The sequence below is a fragment of the Nomascus leucogenys genome, chromosome 2 (assembly GCF_006542625.1).
Source record: "Nomascus leucogenys isolate Asia chromosome 2, Asia_NLE_v1, whole genome shotgun sequence".
Taxonomy (NCBI): Eukaryota; Metazoa; Chordata; class Mammalia; order Primates; family Hylobatidae; genus Nomascus; species Nomascus leucogenys.
This window is the reverse complement of record NC_044382.1, coordinates 75,309,729-75,319,814: the sequence shown is the minus strand read 5'-3', so window position 1 is coordinate 75,319,814 and position 10,086 is coordinate 75,309,729. Positions and strand designations below refer to the sequence as shown.

At 53.0% G+C, this 10,086-nt stretch overlaps 1 protein-coding gene across 1 annotated transcript; it reads left to right on the top strand.

Annotated features, from left to right (window-relative positions):
* Nucleotides 1-414: 414 nt before the first annotated feature.
* On the top strand, nt 415-10,029 carry PHKG2 (phosphorylase kinase catalytic subunit gamma 2). Its single transcript, XM_012505359.2, has 10 exons — nt 415-635; nt 949-1,061; nt 3,315-3,490; nt 3,758-3,812; nt 5,903-5,968; nt 6,065-6,228; nt 8,860-8,950; nt 9,045-9,198; nt 9,268-9,393; nt 9,482-10,029. The coding sequence occupies exons 2-10, from the start codon at nt 967-969 to the stop codon at nt 9,773-9,775; spliced, it is 1,221 nt and encodes a 406-aa protein (XP_012360813.1). The 5' UTR covers nt 415-635; nt 949-966; the 3' UTR covers nt 9,776-10,029.
* The last annotated feature ends 57 nt before the right edge of the window (nt 10,030-10,086 follow it).

Genomic DNA, 10,086 nt, shown 5'->3' with positions numbered 1-10,086 from the left:
AAGCCTGTAATCCCAGCATTTTGGGAGGCCGAGGCGGGAGGATCGCTTGAGCCCGAAAGTTCAAGGCTGCAGTGAGCTATGATCGCTACTACAGTTATGATCGCTACACTGCAGCCTCAGCGTGGGCTACAGAGCGAGACCCTGTCTGAAAAAAGAGAAAATGCTGAATTCAGTTAGGGATGCTTGGAGGAGACCGAAGGAACTCTGCTCAAGTCTGGGAACTAGAGGCGCGGGAAGGTCCTGCTTCCCCGCCACCCAGAGATCACGTTTCCAGTAAACCCGACTTCCGGATCCCATTCCAGGCCTCCAAGCCCACGTGACAACAAGCTCCGCCCTCTGCTGTCCAGCAGATGCCACTCGGTAATTGGCCGTGTCTGAAGCCGCGCCCCGGCGTCGCGTCGCAGCCTTAGGTCACGCCGAGCTCCGACGCACGCCCCAGCTCCAATTGGGCGGCCGGTTTCCAATCGGAAGGGCTTCTGAGCCTCAGTCTTCGGGCGGCGCTGACCATTGGCGGGCAGGATGGAGGCGGAGCATTGGGTCGTCGCCCGCCGCCGGGGGTTAAGGTGAGCGACTGCAGGCGAATCCGGCGACAGCGCAGCTCGCGTCGACCCTGGCTCCTCTACCTGCCCCCGCGGGTGAGCCTGCGCTAGACCCTCGTCCCCTTCCTGCGCCCGCCCGAATGCGCCTGCGTGGCACCAGCCGCCTGTCCTTGCGCCCCTTCCCCCTGCTTCCTGGGCACATCTCCCCACTCCCCTCCCTGCCCTGCCATCCTCCCGCCCCCAGGCTCTTCTGCGGGGTCTCCCCAGTCCGGGTCCTTCCCCCATCCCACCCCCACCCCCCAGGACCCTGGCGCCCCAGCCGCAAGGGTTGCGCCGCCGGGAGCCGCGATGCGGGTCGTCTCAGAGCCTGTGGGCCTCCCTGCCCTCACTGCCCTCCTCCTCCACGCAGGTCCCCGCCTCCTTCAGGATGACGCTGGACGTGGGGCCGGAGGATGAGCTGCCCGACTGGGCCGCCGCCAAGGAGTTTTACCAGAAGTACGACCCTAAGGACGTCATCGGCAGGTGAGGCCGCGGCCAGGGAAACGGAGGTCCAAAGAGGTCGAGCCCCAGCATTCCCGCTTCCGTTTGAGAGCTGGAGAGTTCTGGGGTGTGTGTGTGTGTTTCTTTCAAGTTGAGGTTTTCTCAGGAGAGGACTGGATAGTGTGTGTGTGTGTATTTCTTTCAAGTTGAGGTTTTCTCAGGAGAGGACTGGATAGTTTTTTTTTTGAGACGGAGTCTCGCTCTGTCGCCCAGGCCGGAATGCAGTGGCGCGATCTCGGCTCACTACAACCTCTGCCTCCCGGGTTCAAGTGATCCTCCTGCCTCAGCCTCCTGAGTAGCTGGGATTACAGGCGCGCGCCACCACGCCGGCTAATTTGTATTTTTAGTAGAGGAGGGGGTTTCACCATATTGGCCACGCTGGTCTTGAACTCCTGATCTCGTGATCTGCCTGCCTCAGCCTCCCAAAGTGCTGGGATTACAGGCGTGAGCTACCGCGCCCGGATGACTGAATAGTTCTAAATAAGAAGAATCAGCGGTCAGTGGAGAACACCTGATGACTAGACTCTTACCTTGGGTCAACCCCATTTTTTCACGGATTCATTCATTTATGCCTTCAACACAAAGCTCAACACGGGGAGGACAGAAAAGATGTGTATGCCCTGGAGGTACTCCACCCAGTGACTGAAATTGGCACGTGAACGTTAAAAAGGCATCAGGGGCCGGGCGCGGTGGCTCACGCCTGTAATCCCAGCACTTTGGGAGGCCGAGGCGGGCGGATCACGAGGTCAGGAGATCGAGACCATCCTGGCTAACACGGTGAAACCCCGTCTCTACTAAAAATACAAAAAATTAGCCGGGCGAGGTGGCGGGTGCCTGTAGTCCCAGCTACGTGGGAGGCTGAGGCAGGAGAATGGCGTGAACCCCGGGGGGCGGAGCCTGCAGTGAGCCGAGATCGCACCACTGCACTTCAGCCTGGATGAAAGAGGGAGACTCCTTCTCAAAAAAAAAAAAAAAGGCATCAGGCTAGATAGGTAGAGGTTTGTATCAAGTGCTGTGGGATTCCAGAAAAGCACACCTTCTCAGGAGGAGTCACCTTTGGGCTGGGTCTTGAGGTATGAGTAGGAGTTCGGGGGGGTCTTTAAAATCGCAAAAATGTATGTGTGTTGTAGATGTCTCCAGCTTTCATCAGATTCTCGAAGAGGCTCATTAAAGCTGGATCATAATTAAAACATGGCCTCAAACTCAGATGCCCTTAGTGGTTGCACAGGAAATTAAAACCGTGAAGTGGCCAAGAGTAAGAGAGTAGGAAGCGTTATGGAAGGTGGAGGGTTCTTGCCCCACCTATGATGTGTGAATTCAGATTTGTGTAAAAAAAAAAAAAAGTTGCACTGGCCAAAACGTAACACATCTGAGGGCTGTGTTTGGCCTGTGGATAAATAGTTTACATCCCTTGATTTAACTAGATGTAGGTGGCCGAATTCCCAAGTGAGTTATGTGAGGCCAAGGAGGCCCCAGAGAGCATAGCAGTAAGGCTCTGTGAAGAGCAGCCAGGGAACCAGCATAAGAAACAGGATTTGAGGCTGGATCCTGGAGGGATTTGCTCCTTAGTCTGAGGAATGTGTAGGGTCATATGGAGTTGGTGATAGCCTGAGCAAGGAAATCCTTGTCTAGGACTTTGTGTGTGCCTCATGAATGCCCTTCAACATCCCTTCAGGATGCTGTTGGCTGCATTTCACAGCTGCAGGAGCTGAAGTCCAAGAACCTTGTGTCAGGGGACCACTTAGGTTAATTGGCAGCAAATCTGGGGTCTGCACTAAGGTCTAATTTTCAGCTTTGGTCTTCTAGTCAATGGCTTCATATTTATTTGGAGCTTCCTACACTTGAGGGAACTTTGGGATTTGGATGGGGTAATTAGGCAAGTGTGAGTGGAATATGGACGGAGACTTAGATCTTTCTTCCCCCTTCCTGCAGGGAACAAGTGCTGAGGCTCAGTGTGGGAAGGACTTGCCTAGGCTTTGCCATGGAGGAAGTGGCAGAGCCTGGATTTGAACCCAGGCCCTACCTGCCTTCCCTGTGAGCTTTGTGTTGTGCCTTGCTGGGTACTCAGGTTTCTGAGGCTGCTGTGAAGCCAGGGTGAGCTCCTAAGCTTGTTGCCCTGTGATCCAGATGGGTCTTCAGAGTCTGGCACAGCGGGCATGAGGATGCTGAGGCCCCAGCCTGTGCGGAAATGTGAGCACAGAGGCCCTGACTTGTGCTATTTTCCGGCTCTTGCAGAGGAGTGAGCTCTGTGGTCCGCCGTTGTGTTCATCGAGCTACTGGCCACGAGTTTGCAGTGAAGATTATGGAAGTGACAGCTGAGCGGCTGAGTCCTGAGCAGCTGGAGGAGGTGCGGGAAGCCACACGGCGAGAGACACACATCCTTCGTCAGGTCGCCGGCCACCCCCACATCAGTGAGGCTGTCTTCCTTGCTTCTGTTAGCAGACGACCCCCCACCTCCTGCTGGCCCTTCCCATAGCCCACTTCCACCAACATTGCCTCCACGCCTCTCCTCCCTTCATTCCACTAAAGAGTGGCCATCCGTTGGGCCCCCACTGCCTCCTCTGGTTCTCCTTTCTTCCCAGTAACAGCCTGCTGCTGTCCCAGGGTGGCCAAGCCCCGTTAATGTGCATCCGCTCCTTTCCATCTCTGTCTCTCTGCCTCTCTTCCTCTCTCCCTAGTCACCCTCATCGATTCCTACGAGTCTTCTAGCTTCATGTTCCTGGTGTTTGACCTGTGAGTATCTCCCTGCCACCATCTGAGAAGCCTCCTCCCGACCTCCATGTATGGCCCAGCATTTGTGGTGCAGTGGGCTGGACCCAACCTGCTCACACCTTCCTGTTCCAGCTGGGGCTCTCTATCACCTGGGCCTGCCTGCTAGCCCATGGCTCTGGCCTTCTCCCTTGGTACCATGATTGAGGCAAATTCTTTAATAGTGACTAGCAGCCGGGCACAGTGGCTCACGCCTGTAATCCCAGCACTTTGGGAGGCCGAGGCGGGTGGATCATGAAGTCAGGAGATCGAGACCATCCTGGCTAACACGGTGAAACCCCATTTCTACTAAAAATACAAAAAATCAGCCGGGCGTGGTGGCGGGCGCCTGTAGTCCCAGTTACTCGGGAGACTGAGGCAGGAGAATGGTGTGAACCCGGGAGGCAGAGCTTGCAGTGAGCCAAGATTGCGCCACTGCACTCCAGCCTGGGCGACAGAGTGAGACTCCGTCTCAACAAAAAAAAGTAAGTGACCAGCCAGGCGTGGTGGCTCATGCCTGTAATCCCAGCATTTTGAGAGGCTGAGGTGGGTGGATCACCTGAGGTTAGGAGTTCAAGACCAGCCTGGACAACATGGCGAAAACCCGTCTCTACTAAAAATACAAAAATTAGCTGGGTGTGGTGGTGCACGCCTGTAAGCCCATCTACACTCGGGAGGCTGAGGCAGGAGAATCACTTGAACCCGAGAAGTGGAGACTGCAGTGAGCTGAGATCATGCCATTGCGATTCTCCTGCCTTAGCCTCCTGAGTAGCTGGGACTACAGGTGCCTGCCACCACACCCGGTTAATTTTTGTATTTTTTTAGTAGAGATGGGATTTCACCATGTTAGCCAGGATGGTCTTGATCTCCTCACCTCGTGATCTGCCCGTCTCGGCCTCCCAAAGTGCTGGGATTACAGGCATGAGCCACCACGCCCAGCCTGAAGAGATTGCGGCCAGGTGCAGTGGCTCACGCCTGTAATCCCAGCACTTTGGGAGGCCGAGACGGGCAGATCACGAAGTCAAGAGATCGAGACCATCCTGGCCAACATGATGAAACCCCGTCTCTACTAAAATAACAAAAAATTGGCCAGGCATGGTGGTGGGTGCCTGTAATCCCAGCTAATCGGGAGGCCGAGGCGGGAGAATTGCTTGAACCCGGGAGGCAGAGGTTGCAGTGAGCTGAGATTGTGCCATTGCACTCCAGCCTGGGTGACAGAGTGAGACTGTATCTCCAAAAAAAAGAGAGTGTTCAGCAGTGGACTGACCACTTAGAAAATAGATCCTCGCTCACCAGCCTCTCTTGCTGCTTAACACACTAACTACTCTAGTGTCTGTCTCTGCCCGTCAGTTCTTTTTCTGGTCAGAATCTGAATGTCAGATGCAGTTGGTATAATGCAAACCAATTGCAAAGGTATTTCAAAAGAGAATGATTTGAATTCCAAAGATTTAAAAGAGGCCCTTGGAAAAAAATTCATGAAGGCTTCAATATATTTACAGAAATGGCCCTCTGCAAAAGTCAGAGGGGACATAAAGATGTCTATTATGCCATCCTGTAGCTGTGCAGAGTGACTACACTCCCCAAAACAGCACCTGATAATGTTACTTTGAGGACTGATGCAGAGTGCAAGTATAACCTCAATTTTGAAAGTATTATTTTTAATTGACACATAACCTCAGCTTTTAAAGACAAAATTTCAAAATAAGGTCCTATTCAACCTTTGTGCCACAAAAAAACTGAAATTTTGGTCCATTTTCTTTATAGATTCACTCTGAATGGCCTTTTTCAGGCATAGTTACTCTCAAACAACAAGAACCTCCTATAAATTATATTGTCACAAGAAGTCTCTTATTTTTGCCATAATTGCCCAGTCATGGCATAATGCAGGTATTTCAGCTGCCAACACACCAGGCCAAACTGCCTTGTTGGAGTGCTGTGTCTCTAGACCCTTTGGTTTGTCCGCAGAGGAATCTATCTTTAGTGGCCTCTTCCACGATATTTTGTATGAGCACTGGTCTGTTTTCTCAGCCCCCACTGTGGGATGCAGCTGCCTCCTATGCCCCTCCTTCCCTTAGGATGCGGAAGGGAGAGCTGTTTGACTATCTCACAGAGAAGGTGGCCCTCTCTGAAAAGGAAACCAGGTAAGGGTTGAGCCTGCAGCCCCAGGGATGAGCAGGGGGTGGGACATGGCAGGGAGGAGCCGAGGAGGAGACTGCACCCGCCTCCCCTTCCCCCAGGCCCATCATGCGGTCTCTGCTGGAAGCAGTGAGCTTTCTCCATGCCAACAACATTGTGCATCGAGATCTGAAGCCCGAGAATATTCTCCTAGATGACAATATGCAGATCCGACTTTCAGATTTCGGGTTCTCCTGCCACTTGGAACCTGGCGAGAAGCTTCGAGGTGAGGGGATCTAGTGCCCTAATAGGCTTGGGAGGGGAGACCCAGGCCTGATGAGATTGGTTGGCTGGGTCTGAGTACCAAGTCCCTGGTGCCAAGAAAAAGGGAGAAGTCATTGGGCACTTGCCAAGTACCCTGTGGGCGCAAAGCCTATGTTTACCTCAGAGTGGGCATCCTGACCTGGGAGGATGGAGACAGACAAGCAGGCAGACAGACAGTGGTGCACAAGTGGGCAGAGGGCCATGCCAGGGGAGCCCGGAGGAAGGAACGCCAATTCAGCCTGAGCCCCATAGAGGAGGTAAAAAAGGGAGCAGAGCAGAGTCATGCTCAGCCACATGTTTGGGGTCTGGAGTGCAGGACCACAAGAGCCTGATGTGATGTGTCCAGACTGCACTTCCCACCTGGGCCCTGGGCCTCAGGTTCACCTGATATGAATACAGTTGTTGTGACAGGAATGTTTCTACTGCAAATGGGAAACTTCAAATAAAATCCACCTGTGGGATTCTTCAGAGCCTTTAGTCTGCCACTGACTCTCTCCCTCAGTGGCTTTTTACTAGACTTATGAAAAGCTACCGTTTACTGGGCATTCACCTGTGAGGCAGGCACCAGTCTTTTTTTTTTTTCTTTTTTTTTTTTTTTTTGAGACAGAGTCTCACTCTGTCACCCAGGCTGGGGTGCAGTGGCATGATCTTCACTCACCGCAATCTCCGCCTCCTGGGTTCAAGCTATTCTTCTGCCTCAGCCTCCCGAGTAGTTGGGATTACAGGTGCCCACCATCACACCCGGCTCATTTTTGTATTTTTAGTAGAGATGGAGTTTCACAATGTTGGCCAGGCTGGTCTTGAACTCCTGACCTCAAGTGATCCTCCTGTCCCAGCCTCCAAAAGTGCTGGGATTACAGGCGTGAGCACTGTGCCTGGTTGGCACCAGTCTTTATATGGCTTATTCCCCTAAATCCTCTCCACAGCCCTGTGTGACAGATAGTATTTGTGTCTCTTTTTTTATAGATAGGCTCAAAGAGGTGACATGACTACTCTAGGGTCCTAATGCTAGGATTTGAACTTGGACAGTCTGACTCCAGAGTTCATACTCTTAACCTTTGGACTTACATGTCTGGTGGATGTTGTACTTTAAAACCCTTTGGACTTCCACATGTACTTTTCCCCTTTCTGGAATCATCTTTGCCTCTGCCCACTCCGTCCTCTCCTTGGCTTGGGTAATTCAGGCTTCACGTTAAACCTCCAGGGCAGCTTAGGTCCCCTTGCTTTTTGTTCTCCCATCTTCTTCATTCACAACACGTCTTACTTTATTATTTCTCGCTTGCCTTCAGGTAGACAGTGAGCTCGGTAAGGGCACATCTCGTTTGCCACTTGGCGAATCAATGCAACTTGGCATTCAATAAATACTTGGTGTAGGAATGAATTTCCCAAGAAAGTCAGTTTCAATTCAGGGCTGTTAAAATCTCCTGGAAGTGTGCCATGGAACACAGTTCAGAAAGTACTGGAAGAATTGGTGCCCGAGTAGTAGAACAAACTAAAAATACAGACTTGAGCTAAGCGTGGTGGCACACATCTGTCACCCCAGCTACTCGAGAGGCTGAAGGAGAAGGATCATTTGGGCCTAGGAGCCCAAGGCTGCAATGAGCTGTGATAGTGCCACCACACTCCAGCCTGTGTGACATAGTGACCCTGTCTCTAAAAATAAATAAATAAATATAAAAATACAGACTTGGATAAAGTTTTGGAGGGCTCTGGACTTTAGAATTGTAGATTTGATCATGTGTCATGATGTGGAATCAGGGAAGGGTTTTAAAGAAGGCACTTACCCATTATGTGCTTTAAGAAATCCCATAGCTCGCCGGGCGCGGTGGCTCACGCCTGTAATCCCAGCACTTTGGGAGCCCAAGGCGGGCGGATCACGAGTCAGGAGTTCAAGACCAGCCTGGCCAACATGGTGAAAGCCCGTCTCTACTAAAGATACAAAAAATTAGCCAGGCGTGGTGGCACGCGCCTGTAATCCCAGCTACTCGGGAGACTGAGGCAGGAGAATCGCTTGAACCTGGGAGGCGGAGGTTACATTAAGCCGAAATCATGCCATTGTACACCAGACTAGGCGACAGGGCGACTCCATCTCCAAAAAGAAAAAAAGAAATTCCTTATCTCCGCTTCTTCCCCTTGGGTTGAGTGATGGTTGGAGATTATAGGTGGAAAGAGGTTTGGGCAGATAGGAATGCAGAAAATTTTTTTTACATATGTATTGTGATGTATGTAAAAATATATAATCTTTCCATATGCATTATGATATATATAAAACTAAGGTAACAAGTTGTGAGGAGTGGATTGGTTGGCTTGGATAGTGGGCAGGTAGGGTTGGAGGAGGCAAATGATATGGTGCAACAAGGACCTTGAAATCAATCCAAAACCCAGGTTTTCCTAGGAAGGCCACCAGGAGCCATGGTGAGCCAACTGTTGAGCAGGGATAGTGCCTCGGCAGGAGACTTGGCAGAAGGCAGGCAGGAGGAGGATAGGAACACTGGTAGTCCTGGCAGCGTTGAGGAGGCTCCAGCAGAGATCCAGTGCTAAGGGCCCTGGAGGGGCTGGTGGCATCCCCTCAATCTTGGTCCTCTCTCCCCAGAGTTGTGTGGGACCCCAGGGTATCTAGCGCCAGAGATCCTTAAATGCTCCATGGATGAAACCCACCCAGGCTATGGCAAGGAGGTCGACCTGTGAGTTCCTGGTCTCTCCCTCCCTCCTATGCTTGCTGTCCTTTGCTGGGTCTGCCTGTCACCCAGTCCCGCCTGACTCCAGTCTCTTTCCCAGCTGGGCCTGTGGGGTGATCTTGTTCACACTCCTGGCTGGCTCGCCACCCTTCTGGCACCGGCGGCAGATCCTGATGTTACGCATGATCATGGAGGGCCAGTACCAGTTCAGTTCCCCTGAGTGGGACGACCGTTCCAGCACTGTCAAAGACCTGGTGAGCTGGGGCTGAGAGGACAGTAGGGGAGGCCCAAGAGCTGCCCCTCATGCTCTGGGTCTCTCCTAGATCTCCAGGCTGCTGCAGGTGGATCCTGAGGCACGCCTGACAGCTGAGCAGGCCCTACAGCACCCCTTCTTTGAGCGTTGTGAAGGCAGCCAACCCTGGAACCTCACCCCCCGCCAGCGGTTCCGGGTAAGCCTGAGTGTGTCAGGGTCTGGGCCTGTTCCTGTGTCCCGTGATCTTTCCCCTGCACTAGAGCTCACCCTGCCCCACTTCCCAGGTGGCAGTGTGGACAGTGCTGGCTGCTGGACGAGTGGCCCTAAGCACCAATCGTGTACGGCCACTGACCAAGAACGCACTGTTGAGGGACCCTTATGCGCTGCGGTCAGTGCGGCGCCTCATCGACAACTGTGCCTTCCGGCTCTACGGGCACTGGGTGAAGAAAGGGGAGCAGCAGAACCGGGCGGCTCTCTTTCAGCACCGGCCCCCTGGGCCTTTTCCCATCATGGGCCCTGAAGAAGATGGAGACTCTGCTGCTATAACTGAGGATGAGGCCGTGCTTGTGTTGGGCTAGGACCTCAACCCCAGGGATTCCCAGGAAGCAGAACTCTCCAGAAGGGTTTTGATCATTCCAGCTCCTCTGGGCTCTGGCCTCAGGCCCATCACTGATCCTGCTACCCTCTTGAAGACCAGCCCAGTACCTCTCTCCCCACTAGCCAGGGCTCTGAGATCAGAGCTGGGGTGGAAGGGAGCCACTCTGAACGCCATGCCTGGCCCGGTCAGTGCTGCCTGTGCTGCATATGAAATAAAATCTACATGCCAGGGAGAGCGGGTGTCCTGTGTCTGTCTGGCTTGGGCAGGAAAGCCCAGAAGGTGCTCAGCAGG

Excerpts from the sequence above, each read along its gene's own strand:
- PHKG2 (XM_012505359.2), top strand. The coding sequence starts at position 967 with ATGACGCTGGACGTGGGGCCGGAGGATGAGCTGCCCGACTGGGCCGCC. Across the intron at positions 3,813-5,902 it reads ATGTTCCTGGTGTTTGACCT|GATGCGGAAGGGAGAGCTGT; the intron begins GTGAGTATCTCC and ends TCCTTCCCTTAG. Across the intron at positions 9,199-9,267 it reads CCAGCACTGTCAAAGACCTG|ATCTCCAGGCTGCTGCAGGT; the intron begins GTGAGCTGGGGC and ends GGTCTCTCCTAG.